The 20,175-nt window shown below is 39.7% G+C and overlaps 2 protein-coding genes across 2 annotated transcripts in view; one reads left to right on the forward strand and one right to left on the reverse strand.

Annotated features, from left to right (window-relative positions):
- The first annotated feature begins 3,773 nt into the window (after window positions 1–3,773).
- LOC117290052 (octopamine receptor-like) lies at window positions 3,774–5,000 on the forward strand. The gene is made up of 2 exons (XM_033771297.1): window positions 3,774–3,815; window positions 4,608–5,000. Exons 1-2 carry the CDS (start codon window positions 3,774–3,776, stop codon window positions 4,998–5,000), a joined length of 435 nt encoding a protein of 144 aa, XP_033627188.1.
- A 284-nt stretch (window positions 5,001–5,284) lies between these two features.
- LOC117290058 (patched domain-containing protein 3-like) overlaps window positions 5,285–20,175 on the reverse strand; it is a 29,450-nt gene continuing 14,559 nt past the window's right edge. The window contains exons 2-3 of the mRNA XM_033771305.1: window positions 14,038–15,811; window positions 5,285–5,411 (exon numbers count right to left, since the gene is read on the reverse strand). Of these exons, the coding sequence (XP_033627196.1) occupies window positions 5,285–5,411; window positions 14,038–15,811 (1,901 nt within the window). The remainder of the gene's footprint in view (window positions 5,412–14,037; window positions 15,812–20,175) is intronic.

Here is a 20,175-nt window from a genome sequence, read left to right on the forward strand (position 1 = left end):
ATAAAGATGTGGAAAAGTTAGAGGAAGAAGCCTTGTACTGACTTCTCGCGCTATCTGCCTGCTTGGGTTGACTAATGCCATACACTGGGTCGTTCACTTCTGTGGCAACCAAGTCTATGAATTGAACAAGCTCTTTAAATACAGGATAATTACCACTGTTGTGCTTAGATTTGAACACCAACTTTCTCCACCTCGACTGAATGTAACTCGGGAATCTACTGATAATTTCTAATATGACTGACTGAGTGTTAACTTCTTGTAAAGTCTCCAACTGATTGAGAACAAGAAAAGCATTACTCATATCATCAGCAAATTGTTGAATATCTTGGGGGGATCTAACTGGTCTACCCGATTTCAAATCTCGTACAAGACGCTCCGTAACCAAATGAGGGTTACCAAAACGACTAAATAATATTGAACGAGCCTGATAATATCCAGTTTCGCCTCCTATTAACTGGCAACCTCTAATCGCCTCCTTGGCGGGGCCTGAAGTGTATTGCATGAGCCGGGACAACTTAAGGTCGGAGTCTTGACATATTTTGTCTACATTAACATCAAATGCCCTAATGAACTGATGGAAATGCAATGGATTACCACTAAAATTCTCTAACTCTACTCTAGGGAGATTAAGCAAACGCAATAATTCATTACGAGATAAATCTGAGTCATCGGCAGTAATTTCAGTTTTAACCTGTGTGGATTTACAATACACTTTAAATGAATTCAACGAAGAGATATACTCCTTCTGTTCATCATAAAAATAAGCCTCACTTTCATCTATATCTTCATCTTGAGTGAATTTCTCATGGTAGGCATCGTGGGCCGATTTAAACTTTCTGAATAACTCTTTAAGTTTGACAATTTCGTCGTCAATACCATCAGTGTCATCTTCGGCTATACATTGCTTAATTAAATTAATTTCTTTAGTTACCGCCCTCTTGGCTGTCGTCCTCGCCGTCTTCAGGGGCGCCATAGTTGGGCGACTAACCGCCGGTGATGTCGACGATGGCGCCGAAACTGTGCTGGTGACCACGATAGCAGTTGTTGATGGCCGGGGGCAGGAGGGCGACTTCGGTTGACGACGATGGATGAGAGGGTGACGGTTTTACGGCTCTGATTTTCACTGTCACATGCACGGTACAAATTGGAGACGGCGGAGACCTTTAGATGAGCTTTCCCATTTATTTGCACTCAGTGTACAACATTACACAGGTGAAACTATAAATAACAAATACATAAATAGCTAATAAATGACACGAAAAGAAAGTACATTATAAACAATTAAGGGAAGGGGGACAAAGGTGAACCATATCAGACTAACAAAAACAACTTTAAATGCAGAACGAGATACAGCAATAAACCAAGCAACGACCGAGGGCTGATACAAAAGTGAAACTTGAATATAAGAAACTACAAAGACAAATCCGGCGTTAAATTACAACAGCGAAATAACTAATACATATAATAAACTCACATCATTGCCGGGAGAAACTCAGAAACTACGTCCGTGCACATGGTAAATGTTCTGCGGTATTCTGGGGGCGTTCACTGGTATTCTGATACAAACATTACATAAACCAACGATAAATATATAGGAAACAAACGGGGGCATTCTGGGGTATTCTGATATAAACGTTAAATAGCCAAAATATACAGGAAACAACGGGGGACTTGTACACTACAATATAATCCCAAGCAATAGAATAAATACTGAATGAAGCAGCAAGAAAATGAATTACACGAGAAATTAACTCCAGAGACCATAAGCCGTAAAAGGGGGACCGAGTGAGTTGGCTCAAACGGCGATAAATAACTATAAGAAAACGGCAACTTGCTAAATATGCCGAACAGGAAAATGTTAACATAAGGGAAGTTTTGACTGCGAAGGTTAAAATAAAGATATTTATACATAAGGAAGATGAATGCTAGAAATAACAGTTATAAACAGAATAAGGCTACTTACGGGAGATGGCTACGGAAAATTACATGTCTGAGAAGAACTAAAATAAACTCGAACACAACACAACGGAATCAGGAACAGAAATGACTTGGAAATACAGGCACCCAGGTATATGTATACAAAAAATAGGGGCTTGCCACACCTTAAGCGAAATTCCTTAAATGCCCGCAGGCGATTGGCTGTGGCCACTGAACTTTGACTTTATGCAAACAAGGGTAAACTGATAAACGTAAGAGAAACGTATAAATTACAAACAACAATATAAACACATCGCCGGTGGGAGATGACACATTGGATACAATGATTTCACTGGTTACAATGATTTCATTGGATACCGTGATTTCATTGGATACCGTGATTTCATTGGATACCGTGATTTCATTGGATACAATGATTTCATTGGATACAATGATTTCATTGGGTACAATGATTTCACTGGATACAATGATTTCATTGGATACAATGATTTCATTGGATACAATGATTTCATTGGATACAATGATTTCATTGGATACAATGATTTTATTGGATACAGTGATTTCATTGGATACAATGATTTCATTGGATACAGTGATTTCATTGGATACAAGGATTTCATTGGATACAATGATTTTATTGGATACAATGATTTCATTGGAACAAACCTTAACAATTTAACTGTAAGATTTTTATTTTATTATAGTAATTCACGTACAGACCCTTTAAAGCCATTGGACACCTTCTGAACAGAACAAAAATAAAGTTCACAGATTTACAAATAACTAACAGAGTTTACAGAAGGTAATCGTGAAAGACTTCCCCTGAAATATTATTCCATGAAATGCTTTACATCTTGAGAAAACAGTCAAACAATATCAATTCTCGATATAGAGAATAACGGATTTATTTTAAACACATGTCATGACACGGCGAAACGTGCGAAAACAAGGGTGGGTTTTCCCGTTGTTTTCTCCCGACTCCGATGACCGATTGAGCCTAAATTTTCACAGGTTTGTTAAATTTTATAAAAGTTGTGATACACGGAGTGTGCGCCTTTGGACAATACTGTTTACCGATGGTGTGCGATTGCTTTAAAGGCGGCACAGGACCCGTAAGGTAATCGTCAAGATCAGTTTTCCCACTCAAGCTTGTTGTGTCCCAACATTATTTATAACATAGCAAACCTGTAACAATTTGGGTTCAGTTGGTCATTGAAGATGTACGAGAAAAAGACACCTTCGTTGCACAAATAAGTGTCTTATTATTTGATGGAGAAATAACATCATTCTCAAAAAATAGATTACTTTTAGAGGGAGCCATTTCTAACGTCAAAAGCTCTACCTTGCTCGTAAACAGGTAATTGTGTAGGCCAACAGATATTTTGAGTAAGTCGAGTATCTTTAAAGGCACTGGACACAATTGGTAATTACTCAAAATAATTATTGACATAAAACCTTACTAGGTATCGAGTAATGGAGAGAGGTTGATGGTATAAAACATTGTGAGAAACGGCTCCCTCTGAAGTAACGTACAGTTTTCGAGAAAGAAGTAATTTTCCACGAATTTGATTTCGAGACCCCAGATTTAGAATTTTTAGGTTTCGAAATCAAGCGTCTGAAAGCACACAACTTGGTGTGACAATGGTGTTTTTTCTTTCATTATTACCTCGCAAATGCGACTATTAATTGAGCTCAAGTTTTCACAGGTTTGTTATTTTATGAGATACACCAAGTGAGAAGTTTGATAAACCAATAGTGTCCAATGTCTTTAAGCAAAGGATTAAAAGTATTTCTCCCACCTGAAGGTTTTCAGAAAGCCCCGTTAGAAGTTCAGCATGTTTAAAGAGTGGAATAATATGATCAACCAAAAGAGAAGGGTAGGAAACAGTCGTCGTCTGAATTCGCTTTTAATGTGAATTAATGTTCTCACATTTGTGCCTAAACACTATGAAACAGTGATCGGACTCGCTTTAACATGAATTAATGCACTCGCCTTGGCGCTCCGAACATGAAGCAGTCGTTAAACTCACTGTAATGTGAATTAATGCTCTCGCCTTTAGCGCTCAAACATGAAACAGTCATCGGACTCGCTTCAGTGTGAATAATGTACTCGCCTTGTTCGCTTAACATGAAACAGCCGTCAACCTCAATTTAATGTGAATAAATGTACTCACGTTGTTTCCTATAACACGATCACAGAGTGAAACGCAAATACATGTATATTATGGTTAGCTAGCAAAAAATACGCGTTCCCTAAACCACAGATCAGAGCCACTGACTACAAATTAATCAGAGAGAGCATTGGGAAGACAGGACGCAGTATGAGAAATACTTGAGTTTGTGGTTTGGGGATTCGGTAAAAATGCAGACATAGATTCCCAGATATCAATGTAATCTATCATGAAACGAAATATTATGAGAGGCCTTTAAAATGCATCCATCTGGCATGGAACCCCTTAAGAAAAGGGTTTGCTGATGTAGGCCAGAATGGATACCGAAAATTGTACGGGACTCCCCTCTTCACCCATTGCTGGTGATCGGGACATTTGGGGTTTTTCTCCCGGGAGTGAAGTCGGTAGGTGCGGTGGCCGGTCGGAATCATCCTCACTATCCTGATTGTCCTCATTGCGTTGGGAAATTCACTCGTCATCTTTGCCGTTCTCTTAAAGAAGCATCTTCGCATTTTTGAGAATTTCTTCTTTGCTTCCTTGGCTGTTGCCGACCTATCCATCGCTCTCTTCGTCCTCCCGTTGTCCCTGATCGTGGAGATGTCTGATGGAAAATGGCACTTTGGTCGAATGGCGTGCGATTTCTTCATCTTCGTTGATGTGTCATGCTGCACTGCTTCAATTCTCCATCTTTGCGCTATTGGACTGAACCGCTACTTCTCCATCGCGTCTCCTTTGAAGAACAACACCAAGCAGAACAACTTGCGGGTTTTGTTAATGATTTTATCGGTATGGTTGCTGTCCTTCATTTTTGCTTCACCGCCACCTTTCGGCTGGCCTGAACGGACTGACATCATATCTGATGATCAGTGTAAATATGATGAAGACAAGTGATTTAATGTATTCTGTACATATTATTAAACTATTTCTTGTGTTTATTGAATTTACCTTGTATATTTGAATTATGATTGAATGTATTCTTGAATTGAATTGAATATTGGTTTTTGTTTTATTTTCGACTGTCTGAACAATGTCAAAAAAAGTCGAAACTATGAATTCAAACATTTATGAATGTTCTCCGTCATCCGATAATATAATACTGGTAGTGAATATAATCAAGTCAACTGGAATTACTATTATTCGTGATGACAGTTTCACGTCCTATCCTGGATGCATCATCAGGCCGACTGATCTGGTAGCGACAAAAGGTTGGTGACCCGTTTTGGGGTCACTGAATCGTGCAGCATTGAGGGATCTGCCACAAGATCAGTCGGCTTGATGATGCGTCCAAGATAGGACGTGAAACTGTTGCCAGGGATAAACAGTAAATCCAGTTGACTTGATTATATTCAAGGACAATGAAGTGAATGAAATGCATTTCTGGTTAGGGTTGCCGAGTGCATAACTACATGTGTACTGCAATTGAAAATTTGCAATAAACAAAAATTCTTTGGAAAAAAAGATTCCCCCCCCCAAATTCTTATAATTGGTGCCATATAAATAAATAAAAATTAAAGTACATGCCAAATCTGGCATGTACTAATTATTCTAATTATTCTTTTTGTCTTTCTGAGCAGCTATTTCAATTGTCATGTCTATAATTATTTTAGTCCTTTAGCTACACAGAACTTGTGTTTTAACTGCATGTGTAAAACTCAAATTACAACTCATCAAACTCCAGAAGGGTGGTTGAGACAAGTTTGCATTCTAAAGAGTAAAAATAACTTCAATATAAGAAATTAGTGGGGTTTTTTTTATAGTAAAGGTTTGCGGTAACACCATGTTTACGGCAAACATTTACTATATCCTACTTCCACTAGTATGCAAAGTTTCAAACCAAACTTAATTTTTGTTCAAGAATTGGATGTAGATTCAGTCTTGGCAAATATAGATATCTTTCAGACCAATATCTCGACATTGGAAAGCTGAATGTTCACAAACTGTCTCCTGACGAAGACAAGAGCAAGCTATAGTCGAAACGTTGAGACAAATTAAAGAACTTACTCCGCGATAGTGAAGTTAATAATGATCCACTAACAGCTAGAGGAGTAGTATCATCCGATTGTTTACCTTCAGCCCAGGTAGTAGTTTAAAAGCAGGACAGTTCTTTTCAGAACTGAGAAGTCTCAAACAATCTATTCCGAATTTATAGCAAGACAGTTCTCCAAAGAACAAATTCTACCTGGCAAGTAGATACACGTGTTACCGCAAACCAAAACGATACCTCACCGAGCTAAGTCTCAAATCCCATGTATTTATATATGGCATGGAGACTCTCGTCGGGTGCTGGTTGGTTATTCCTGGTCACATGTTATAAGGACGCCAGCCCAAATGATACGATTGGTTGCCTGTTTGTATTGTCTTCACTGTTGTGAATAGCTCAACTTTGATTAAAAAGTGACTTTATTGAAACTACCAGAGAGCAGCCTTAATTAAAATTGTGGTGTGGAACAATGACAAATTTTGTTTTAAATGTACAAGGGCACTCCTATTGTGAAGATTCATAAAGCATTCATGGCAAGTATTGGTATAATTAAATCACCCAGCAGCTCCTTTCACTTGACGACTTCAAGAGGGAACTTGCTTACATAGACTTACATTAGGTTTGCGCATTATAAACCCTGTATTATTATTATTATTAAAAAAAGACGAGGAGCTTACGATTTTCTACAAATCTTTGAAATGAAATTATTCTATGATATATGACCAGGCACAACATGAGATTCGTTGGGAAAGGGTGGGCAATGGCGGTGCTCAAATTTAGGAGCTAAAAATAGTGACAAGACCAGATTCAAAAATGAGAAGAAAAAAGACTTGCTTCTTCATCGTGTCCTTCCTGTTCTATATGGTGTCCCTCCAGTGGTCCGCGCATAGGATTGCAACGTCCTTTGCAGCGCAAAGGTCATTGGCTGTGACAGGTGAATGGAGTTGTCGATAACACAGTAGATGGCTCATGGTCTGCTTCTTCCCACATGATGATACGGCAACATTCATTGAGGGTCGGGTTCGGCTTTGCAGCATGTGTTGAGCGTTCCCAGACAGGACATGACAGTGCTGTTGTTCGGACAGTGGATGGGTTTGCTCCCCATTTGGAGTGTGTGAGTTTCCAGACGATGTCGATTCTTCAAGCTCACTTTGGCAAGTGTCAAGCCAAGGTAGATGGAGTTGTCGGAGTGTTGAAAAGGCATTCATAAATACCTCAGGTGGAGATCGCGTCAAGCGGGGGTGTCTAAACGGTTGATAATGACCAGCTGGACTCTGTTTATAACCGGTTAGTCTTGGTGCAAGACTTCTCTTGTTACGGCCAATGCGGGCACTGTCGGTGAGTTGGCCGTGCACGAACGGATCCGGAAACTGGGCGTCTCAGTCGTAACAATGCAACACACGAACGTCGTACATACAGAGCTCAAGCACGTCGGAAACGGATAAGTTTCTTACTTTATTATGCCTTTTAACCAAAAAGGCATTTCAGGCTCGGACCTTTATTACACGGCAATGACCCTGCCGGTTTTAAACGGCCGTTAAAGAACTCGTCGCTACCCTTTTCTTCCCTAATTAAAGCACTATGGGGAGGACATGTACATGTACATGTATGTATCTCACTTGTCATAAAATTACTCAATTGAAGTAAAGTCAATTACTCATAGAATTTAAAGGTAATTCTGTGGTTGGTGCCCGCATTTAGGATTCACCAAACACCACTGGCAGAATTTTCTTTATTTCCGACCACCACACATTTTCAAATATAGTAATGTAAATTTGCAATTTACCTTTAAAGGAAACCCCTTTGAATATATGGCAGTAAACAATGGTATCTAAAGCTATAAATTTTGAACACTTCTTTGGTTTGAGGCTATTTTTACGATCTATGGAAAGCACTATTCCAGTAATAGATAAATCATGGGCAGTCCCCTGGTATACTTATCAGACCCAAAGTCAACATTTGATCACAATTTGTTTTTGTTAAGATATTACACAGCAAGGTGTTGCTAATTCACTTGAAAAACACAAGACAGATGGACTTGTCAGGTTATGAGTTTACTTGCCCGACAATAAAATCACTGACCCTTGGGCCTGTGGTCCAGTGTAAACTTTGAACCCTGAATGGTCAGTTCGCTCCTTTATCAGTGGTCCGCTGGCCAATTGCCAGTTAAAACACCAGCGTAGTCTGTCTGGCAGACTAGCTGGCTGGCTGGCTAGTTCAGTGTTAAAAAGCGTCCCTGTTTCATTTGAAATAAAAATTAATACGGCAAACCCTGAGGATATTTCTTAATTTAAAGGGGAAATAATATTTCTATCAAGTTCAGTTTGATTTCCATGAGGTTTTTACAGCTAATCCAAAACTAAAGTCTGTTTGCGTTGCTAGAGCACTACAGCAAGACCTTTAATTAACATAAAGTGAAATCAATAATTGTGACTTGGATGCAAGTTACAGGGGGAAACAAATATTATTATTATTATTATTATTATTATTTCATTTTATCACAGCATGCAAAAGAAAGATCTCTTTTTCCTTTGTGCCGGTAACTCCTCGAGTCGGGCTACGTCCCGTAGCCTTAGCTCTCAAGGGTCTTTCTCAGGATCCTCGCTGTTCCCAAAAGCGCTGCCTTCTGTAACAGATCTACCCTCACATTTGTCCCTATTTCATCTAGATGTTTCCCCAGTACTTTGGGAATGGTGCCAAGTGCTCCAACCACCACGGGGACTACTTTTACCTTTACCTGCCAAATCTTACGAAGTTCCCTGGCCAGGTCCTGGTACTTCTCGATCTTTTCCATCTCCTTCGAAGCTACCCTTATATCACCTGGCACAGCTATGTCAATGAGATGACACATCTTCTTCGTCTTATCTAATAGCACAACATCCGGACGCCTATGTTGTATAACATGATCGGTCTGAATGTTAAAGTCCCATAGGATCTTGACCTGGTCGGTCTCTACAACTTTCTCCGGAACATGGTCGTACCGTTTCGCAAGCACTTTGACACCATACTCCTTACACAGATCCCAGTGAATCACCTTGGCCAGCTTGTCATGTCTTTCTTTGTACTCCGTCTGTGCCATCTTACTGCATTCGCTAACAATATGAAATACAGTCTCCTCTGCTTTATTGCACATTCTACACATAGGAGAGACGTTTGTTTTCTCTATCCTTGCCTTCATTACATTTGTCCTTAGAGACTGGTCTTGCGCCGCAGTAATCAAGCCCTCTGTTTCCTTCTTTAGTTCTCCACTCTTTAACCAATTACATGACTCGCTGCTGGCCACTTCCTCAGTACACCTCAAGAACCGGCCATGAAGTGGTTTGTTTCTCCAATCTTGATGTCTTTCCTCCTTCCTTTCCCTCTTGTACTCCTTCGGCCCAACTTCGTCTGCCCTCGTGTACCTTTGTGCAACTTTCAACAAGCTCTCCTCGGTCCTCCTGACATGACAATGCAAGCTTCTGCGCTCGATGTTAACACTGTCCGCCATTATTATTAGTATTATTAGTATTATTCCTGCTGCTGCTGCTGCTGCTGCTGCTGCTGCTGCTGCTGCTGCTGCTGCTGCTGCTGCTGCTGCTGCTGCTGCTGCTGCTGCTGCTGCTGCTGCTGCAAGTCTGTTAGTCACGACTTGTGTCAAAGGTCACGACTATTTTTGTCAAGTAGTAGATTTCACTAGTTGCTCGGGCTTAGTTATAAGGATAAGGGAGTGATCGTTTTGGAAGACGGATGGTTCTGCGACAGTAATGATGACATTTTGTGTCACTTGAACATGCGTCAGCTTTGAGGACGGTCGTCCCTCAATTTCTACCACAGTATACTTGAGATGAATCTGCGTTGTGCTGAAAACGACAACCCTTGGCTGAAAACTACAACCGTCGCAGAACCATCCTTAGTTGAGAATAAAACTCTCTAAAATTCCAGAGTCTCGCTCCAGGGTGTCCATAAATGTGGCAATGGGATGCCCTCTTGATCTTTGACCATGTTGACGCTCTAACAGCTTCTATTTTTAGTAAGAATGTTAGTGTATTTTTGTGTCTAAGTCTTTGGACTTGCTGTGACTGAGGAGGGCTGGGCTTAGAGTTGGAGTCGGGTCAGGTTGAGGGAAGTGTGGAAGAGGAATCACTGAAAAAACCTAGGCATAATGTACATTTTGAGTCGGAATGAACAGTAAGACAGAAATAAGCAGGCAGAATGACAAGAGTGATTAAACATGACTGGTATGAGCTGATTATTTTATTTCCTCACATTGTGGCTGTAAAATAGCCTGAATTACAAACAACAAAATGAATTCGATTCTGGCTGATAAGACTGCACTTTATGGTAAACTGTTCAAGCCTAGAATTTCAGCTTAAAAATGATAAGGCAATTTTCATTTTGCAAAGGGCACTTCCATTGGAAAATTCTTGAAGTCAGTAGGAAACTTTTAAAGGGGCACCAAGGCCTGGTAGTCATTGGACCTACAATACCAGATTAATCTGAGTACTAATAGAATGGATGTTAGTTACAGCTGACTACAATGTTCAGTTAATGTTTGTCGTTAAATTTGAAAAGTCTTTAAACCATCTTGTTTTGTTCTCATTTGCTCTGTACTAAGTTAAGTCCCAACATTTTGTTTAGTCTTAGAAATGAATTTTTACCTTGGTTTTACCAGCATGTTATTTTTGTGCAGAATTTTAAACTACTCTGTGTGCTCATTAGGTGCAGTAATTAAAGTTAAGAAATTAACATAAATAAATATTTGTTTAAGCTTTCAAGCAATTGTCACACAAACACTAAACCCTGGCTACAAGATTGAGGCGATCCATTGAAGCATGTAGTAAAATATTGACATCATGATCAAAGCCGGCTTGAGGATGTATGGAATGATGAATTCCCACCACCAAGTTGCTGCATTCGATCCCTTACCCTTTATAACGGAGGGAGGGAGGGCGCATGCATTCAATAAGTGGATGAGAAATCATAATTCCTAATACAGCCACAAGTCTGCTTTGAACATGACAACACATCCACTCTAACTTAACTTCATATGAAGATTTTATAAATTTTACAATTATAATTGCTGTAAGAGCCCAAAAAAAACAAGTCTTTTCCATATTTAGTATTTCGTAAATCAACAATTAACTTCATCATAGTCCTTGAACAGATTTTGTGCGCACCAGGGTCCGATTTCATCAAGCAATTTTGCAAAGCAAAACATATAGACAGAACATATTTTGTGCTCACTGAATGCCAATATTGATTAGCAATTTGTGATTTTTGAGTAGCAACATTTTGTGTAGCATTTTCAATGCTTTAGGCCTTCAAGGGAAATCACTCACTGCACACTGAATGCAAAGATTGAGTAGCAATTTGTGAGTTCTGAGTAGCAACTGATACGTGTTGTGTAGCATTTTGCTATTCTATGAAAGGGGAATCACTCACTGCACACTGAATACTAATATTGAGTAGCCAATGATACCTTTTGAGTTGCAACTCTTGTTCTTCTGCGTAGCATTTTGCTCTGCTATACAAGGGAAATCATTCACTGCATTTAGTTTACAATATTTTTCAAATTTAAAGGGTCTATGTAACTTTTGTAGGACAAAAAACACAATGTCCACAGATTTACACTAAACTTACACAGTTTGAAGATAATGATAGTAGAAAGCTTCCCTAAAAATATTACGTGCTGAGGTGCTGTAGTTTTTGGGTAATGAGTAAAACAATGTCATGAAAATAATTTTTGTCTCATGAGACAAAAATTATTTTAATCATATACAGTGCTATTAACACACATCGATGTATGGGTAAAAACCAAAATTAATATTCTTTATCCCCGATGCAAATTTAACATCTATTATATCGTTGCGGTACCCGCTGCCAAAACATAGGATTCGAACTGCCTCTAGCTACCGGGCAACCTCGGTAGTCTAGTTGGTAAGACACTGCTCTAAAATTGCAAGGGTTAGAGGCAGTTCGAATCCTAGGTTGTTCTAAACAAATACTCATGCTACCGCCTGTGCCCAATTTCATAGAGCTGCTAAGCACAATTTGCCATGCATGAAATGTCTTCCTTTGTAAAAACAGGATTACCAAATTGTCATTATGTTGCATATTGCTTGTTACTGTTATTCAGCTGTTGTTTGCTTAGCCTGAAAATCACGTGGTAATTTGGTTGGTATCCTGTTTTTACCAAGGCAAAAAGTTCATGCTAAGCACATTTTGGGCTTAGCAGCTCAATGAAATTGGGCCCAGGTAAGTTCAGAGCGGAGTGCTAATGCGTTCAAGAGCCTTGGGCAATGCTAATAATGGAAGATTAGACTGCTATTGTCATTGCGGAGACACTTTCACGTTACTTTGCGTATGTTCCAAGGTTATGGAAAGGGCCATTTTTAATACCATATTTCCTGCCATTCAGGGTGAACTTCATCACTTACAGCACGGGTTTGTCAAAGGCCGCTCCACTGTTTCCCAACTTTTGTCTGTTTATCAAGAGGTCAGCTGTGTTTTGGACAAAGCCGGGCAGTTCGATTTGGTTTACCTCGATTTTTCTAAAGCATTCGATAGCGTTTCTCACAAATTACTTTTACACAAATTACAGAGTTGTGGGTTCCATTCTAACTTACTAGAGTGGTTCAATTCATACTTACGTAATCGCCAACAAAGGGTGGTTGTTGAAGGGAGTAGTTCTGAATGGCGCCCCGTTGTATCGGGGGTTCCACAGGGTTCTGTTTTAGGTCCGCTTTTGTTTCTTTTGTATATAAATGACATGCCCAGTTCCGTTCAACATTCCACTGTAGCTTTATTTGCTGATGACTCTAAATGCTTTAAGTCCATTAAAAACACATCGGACTGTAGGCTTCTTCAGAATGACCTAGATTCTTTGTATTCGTGGAGTGTTGAATGGGACTTAAGCTTTAACATCCAGAAGTGTCAAACTATGTCTATTTCTAGACGTAAACAGTGTGTTAATTTTGATTATAGCTTGAATAATTCTCATCTTGAAAGAACAGACTCTTTTCGTGATTTAGGTGTAGATATTTCTGTTGATTTTATTTGGAATTCTCAAATTAATCGCATTACTGCCAAGTGCAATAGAAAGTTGGGTATGATTAAACGCACTATTGGTTACGACGCTCCTAGCAGAGTTTCTAAATCTCTCTATACTGCATTAATTAGAAGTGACCTAGAATACTGTAGTTCAATTTGGAGCGGAACTTCAAAACGTAATATAAAACTTGTTGAAGGTGTCCAGAGACGAGCCACCAAATTCATTTTGCATCGTCCTCAAGATGACTATAAGACCCGGTTAGAACAGCTTTCAATTTTACCACTCTCTTTTAGAAGGGAAATTTGTGATCTTATTTTGTTTTTTAAATGTAAATACGGTCAAATTGACATAAATGTTAATAGATATGTAAGTTTTAATGTTACACAGGGCCGTCCTGCCACTAGACTGTCTTCTGATCCCTTCAAATTATCAGTTCCTCGTTGTAAAACAGAATCCCATAAGTCGTTTTATTTTCAGCGGATTGTCCCCATGTGGAACCAGCTTCCGCTGTCGGTCAGATCTAGCGTGTCCTTGTCAGCATTTAAGACTCTTCTTCTCCAATTTTACAGGGACAAGTTTGCATCTGACTTTTCAGCGGATGATGTCTGCACTTGGGTGTCGCACTGCCATTGCTCTTCTTGTCGTCTGTAATTGTCAGTCCCGCCTTAAAGCGCTCCCTTTTTTTTTTTTTTTTTGGTGGGTTGGGTGGTTTTTTGAAATGGGGTGGGTTTCAGGGGACATTTCTTGTGACAGGACGGCTTTGTAGAGGTGCTGGTCACCTGTTCCTCCTCGTCACTCACTGGCTTGGTATTTTTTATAGCTAATTTGATTCTTTATTTCTTTATGTATCGATTTGTATTTCTATATTTTTATGCCAGTGTAAAGTCTAATAAAACTAAAACTAAACTAAAACTGACATAGGCCTAGCCCTAGGGATGTGCAATGATCTGTCAGACGCCAAATCTCGCAGGTAGTCTTGATATGATGGAGGGCTTGGGGACAACGGGGTGGTGGGCATCGTCTTGTGGTTGTTGATGTAACAGGGTGCAGAGAGCGGTCTGGGTGCGACGTGGGAGGACACGGTGGCCAGCCTCGGTTGATGGTCGACTGGAACCACAACCATTGCAGTACCGTTCGCGTAGTTCGTTGGGGGACTCGTCTTCACGGGAATTGTGAGCCGGAGGAAAACGGGGAGGAAAACAAGTCCATGCAAGGCACCGATGAAGATAACTAGAAACGTCGTCTTGAAGAAGGTTCTGAAGATGTACGAATCTGTAAAGGCGAGAACTACGACGCCGAGTATGGTAGAGAGGGAACCCTGTACGATGGGCATGCCGACGGAGTACAGAGCATGGATGATGTTTTCCTGACGTGAACCTTGTTTTGCTGTGACGTATGCGTAGCTGATGTGTGCTGAGAAATCCACACTGAACCCTACGCAGAGAATGAGGTTCGTCATGGCGATGGAATCGAGGTTGACTTGCCAAAAGGTCATGTACCCAGCCACCCCTGTAACGATAGAGGCTACAGCCAGAGTAACGATGAAAGGACAGATTGGGTTCGGGATCATGATTAAAGCTATAATAAACATAGCTCCGACCGCGATGCCTAAGTTCTGAAGCGTGTTTGGCAAGATTGATATGTATTGATCATAGAAGATGAAGTTTGGGTGGTAGACTATTGCAGGTAGCTCTGAATCCTTTGCAATTTGTCTCAGCTCAGTCATCATGAATCTTTCTTTTTCGGTGGTGTTCAGGTCTTTCGTTGTGACAAAGAATCTCGAGGCCTTAATGTTGGTGCCGTTATCGCAGAAAACAATATCAAGGGAGTACTGTTTGAAGGCTGGATGTTTGAGGAAGTCGTCTCGGAGAAAGTTGATGAACTGGGCTTGGTTTGGTTCTTTGAGGTTGGTAGAGTTCAGGAAATCAAGATAGTCTCGTAGCCATGAAGCAGACAGATTCTGGTCTCTACTAAACGTATACTCGTTGTCTTCCATCTTTGTTAAAGTCTGTTCCATGATGTCTTGTACTATGGGATTCCAGACGTCTCTTTTCTCGGTGAACACCAATGCAACCTGCGGACCATACTGCTTGAAGTAGGCACTTTCCATATCTAGGAAGTCAGCAGCGTATGAGTTATCTCGGGCGAGGTTGCGCAGACTCAGACCTTCTTGTACCTGGGTACATCCATAGATGGCGGCACCCAGGTAGCCAAGGTATAAGACTATGATAAGAACTATCATCCACCATCTTGTGATGAAGGGACCGTAATAGTTCTTGAAGAATATCATCAATGCATGATCTTGGCCGGCTGGAGGCTGCGACTCACCTGCGCAGAATATCTTGTACGCTGTAGATTCGGTCTCCTCCTTAGGTTTGACTTTAAGACATGACATACAGTGTCTGTTCGCCGCCTCACGTCTACCAAATAGAGCCATGCAGGCACCGAAGAAAGTAATCTGGTATACGTAGTCAAAGATGACAGCCACGCCGGTATAAATGCAGAATATACGCACCGATCTGAAGTACGTTATAACGCTAATACCGAAAGCCAAGGCATCTGTGATGGACGTGATGGTTATCGACATGGCAGCCTCGGAGAAGGCTTTGCGCATGCGCTCTTCCACGGGCAGTGTGGCGTCAGTCTGTCGCCAGGCAGCAACCATGATGAACATGTCGTCGACTCCAATACCTGTAGATATTGAGAGAAAAAAAACACGATGTTGCGTATATATTTTGTCTTAGCCTGTAGTCTAGGTTCCTAGACCATTGGTGGTGTTGCGCGGTCACACACAACCAACGTTCCGATTATCCACGGCAAAAACTGTACCCGCTTGTAATGAACGAACGCTAGCGGGCGCTCTGCTTCTCTGATTTCCGGATCTCCCCATGTCCTGTGCTCACCAAGGTCTAGGACATTTGCAAATTGAAGGCGTGGCCAGACTATGTAAATTACTTTTAATGTATGCAATATTCATATCACGTGACGAATTGAACATGACTATTCAAACTAGACCGAGTCAAAGGTCAATATGATCGGCGCTCTATTTAGGTGTTCGTGCATTTCAGCACCTATTGTTATTGCTCTGTTTTTAGGTGTTCGGCCAACAGCCGAACAACTATTGTAATTGTTCTGGGTTTTTTTAGGTGTTCGGCCAACAGCCGAACAACTATTGTTATTGTTCTGTTTTTTTTTTTCCTCGCGTTCTTCTTTCCCTGCGAACCTTCTCCAGCAATTTTAAACAAAAGTAAAGCTTGTACAAACTTAAAACTTACTATGTACATCGGCAATAGTGAGTAAACGAAACCGCCACTTTTTGGGAATGATGACGTCATTGATGACGTCATGGCAAGGTTTTTAAAGTTGAAAAACGACATTTGCTTTTCGCTGTATCTCAACGAATATTAATGCTATGATGTTCATACTTGGGCATCACATAGATAAAGACTTGGACAACATTTGAAAAGTTAACGCCAAAATCGTATGACCTCATCTTCCGGTCGTACCGGAAGGTCAAACTCTGCCTTTGTGTTTTTTGTGTTTTTTTGTAAAAAAAGACAATTTGTTGTCATAACTCAAGATTGATATGGAATTTAACATTGAAACTCATCAGACAATTGAACCTTAATAATAAGACCACACAAACTTAATGATGTCATGATGACGTCATCAGGTTTTGAATTACAACAAATCAAAGTTAAATATTTTAAAGAAATCATAGCTCCTGAACCACATGGTGGATTTTGACAATCTACATATCATCGGACAGGTCGATCAAACTTCAAAAAACGCTACACACAAAATGACCCCATTTGACCTTGACTTCCGGTTCAAACAAAAGGTTGAACAATTTTACAGTTTTTGATCTCTAAAACTACGTAACATTTCAACATAAATTTTGCATCCCGTTATAGATGAGTGATCCTACTCAAACTTTCCCACAGAGATGATACCAATTTGACCTGAAACTCTGGTCGAAATCGGACGATAAAGCCCACGGATGTGTTGACCCGCGTGATAACTGCGTACACTGCAAAAGCGCTTTGGCTGGCCGTTCCGCTCCATTGATCACACCTTGTTCAGTCCACGAGGCCTGTGTGTTCTGCTCGGAATAGTGCATCGTTTGACTGTACGCGTGATTTCGATTCATGTTTTGACAAGTCTCAGGTCATTGTACTTGCAACGTAGCGCTAGTTTAATGGTGTACCAACATTTTACAATTGAAGTCCGCTCATATCATATTCGGCGTCAAATTGTTCCCCTGTTCGCCCTTCTCATGGCTTAATTATCAAAACGGAATTAAAGACGAAGCTTCGCTGAGATGGCCACCTACTGCAGCGATTCGTATGACTTTTAATTATGTGAGAAAATGCAACCAGAAAAAGACGAACATTGGTTATGTTTTGATCAAACACCGGGAAGCGGATTCGTGACATCGACTCGTGAAGGGTGTTTCTATCCGGCACTCACGGCAGTGTTTAGCGCGCTACACGATAAAGCTTTGTGTACAAATCATTGCTTTTCAAAATAAGTGTTTATTTAATGCCTAACAAAATCTAACGTGCATCCCAGTTATCTTAGTTGTATCTGTACCCGTGTCGTACACTTGCGAAACCTCTGTAATACTTAATAAATAAGTCTTTTACAGTTATTTACTTCACAAGTCTAAAGTTAGTAAAATGTTGTTTCGTATAAAGTTTCCCCAAATCCAGTTAACCTTTTAAGAAGTTTACTCTTGAGTTAAACATCACAAGGATCACAAGACCTTCAAACTTTGCACATAGTTAGCTCTTTACTAATAAAATACATCGCTTTATAAGTATTAACCGTAGCATTTGTTTTCTGTGCAAAAAAAGGTATAAATGTAATAGATTTACACTTTTACTTTCTGTGAAAATTAAAAAGCTATCAACAATCTGTTCATAGATTTAATTTTCCTCGTGTTCTTCTTTACCTCTGAACCTTCCCAAGCAATTTTAAACAAACGTAAAGCTTGTACAAACTTAAAACTTACTGTGCACATCGGCATTAGTGAGTAGATGAAACCGCCACTTTTTTGGAATGATGACGACATTAATGACGTCATGACAAGGTTTTTAATGTTGAAAAATTACCATTTGCTTGTTGCTGTATCTCAACGAATATAAAAGCTATGATGTTCATACTTAGGCATTGAATAGATAAAGACTTGGACAACATTTGAAAAGTTAACGCAAAAATCATACGGCGTTAACTTCCGGGTCGTTACCCTGGATCAAAGTTCGCCTTCGTGTTTTTTTTATAAAAAAAAAACTTTCGAGCTTATCTACGGAATAACTCAAGATTGAGATTGATTTGAACGTTGAAACTCAACAGATAGGTGAACCTTGGTATCAAGACACCACAGACCTAACTATGTCATAATGACGTCATCGGGCATTAAACTACAATAAATCAAAGTTTAAAATTTGTAAAAATCATATGGCGCGCAATTTGGGGGGAATATTCAACGGCGCTCTCTTTGGTCCAACGAAAGAGGGCGCTGTTGAGTATAAAGATTTTAGAAACATTGAGCGCTATGTGCAGAGCGCAAAAAACGCAATAGTTGAGTGATAACGTCTCGCACCAAAACCACAACCTTTTTTGAATTGATGACGTCATTGATGAAGTCATTACATTAAATAGCTAGAAAATTTATACCTTGAGAATCACAAATGCTACCAATAAGCTATTTTTATGGTCTTTTCCACGACAAAATTTTTTTGTTAGTGTTTGACCTTGCTTTCGTTTAGAACCGGCTTTTTATCGTGACATAAGATTTTCAGTTGAAAAACTAAACCTAAAAATCCGGAGTGGCTTTGCATTAACGATCGCATTATGGCACACTTTTCTAAAACATTTTAAGGGGATTCTCAAATCTGTAATGCACATTTAACTATAAAATAACGACACATTGTATAAAAAAGATCTTTATGGTTCAATGTTTTTGAACCACGTCATCACGTAACGTCCAACCGAACACCGTGTTTTTGTAATTAACAAAAAGCACTATGTCTAGTTAATTTTTTTTTTTTTTTCCCTCGCGTTCTGCTTTCCCTGCGAACCTTCTCCAGCAATTTTAAACAAAAGTAAAGCTTGTACAAACTTAAAACTTACTATGTACATAGGCAATAGTGTGTAGACGAAACCGCCACTTTTTGGGAATGATGACGTCATTGATGACGTCATGGCAAGGTTTTTAAAGTTGAAAAACGACATTTGCTTTTCGCTGTATCTCAACGAATATGAATGCTATGATGTTCATACTTGGGCATCAAATAGATAAAGACTTGGACAACATTTGAAAAGTTAACGCCAAAATCGTATGACCTTAACTTCCGGTCGTTACCCTGGGTCAAAGTTCGCCTTCGCTTTTTTTCATCAAAAAACAACTTTTGAGCTTTAAAACAAAAGTAAAGCTTGTACAAACTTAAAACTTACTATGTTCATAGGTTATAGTGATTAGATGAAACCGCCACTTTTTTGGAATGATGACGTCATTGATGACGTCATGACAGGGTTTTTAATGTTCAAAAATGATCATTTGCTTGTTGCTGTATCTCAACGATTAGAACAGCTTTGATGTTCATACTTAGGCATCAGATAGTTTAAGACTTACACAACATTTGAAAAGTTAACGCCAAAATCGTACGACCTTAACTTCCGGGTCGTTACCCTGGGTCAAAGTTCGCCTTCGTGTTTTTTTATTCGTTTTTTTCATCAAAAAACAATTTTTGAGCTTTTAAACAAAAGTTAAGCTTGTATAAACTTAAAACTTACTATGTACATAGGCACCAGTGAGTTGATGAAACCGCCACTTTTTTGGAATGATGACGTCATTGATGACGTCATGACAGGGATTTTAATGTTAAAAAATTACCATTTGCTTGTTGCTGTATCTCAACGAATATACAAGCTATGATGTTCATACTTGGCCATCGGGTAGATAAAGACTTGGAAAACATTTGAAAAGTTAACGCCAAAATCGTACGACCTTAACTTCCGGGTCGTTACTCTGGGTTAAAGTTCGCCTTCGT

The sequence above is a fragment of the Asterias rubens genome, chromosome 5 (assembly GCF_902459465.1).
Source record: "Asterias rubens chromosome 5, eAstRub1.3, whole genome shotgun sequence".
Taxonomy (NCBI): Eukaryota; Metazoa; Echinodermata; class Asteroidea; order Forcipulatida; family Asteriidae; genus Asterias; species Asterias rubens.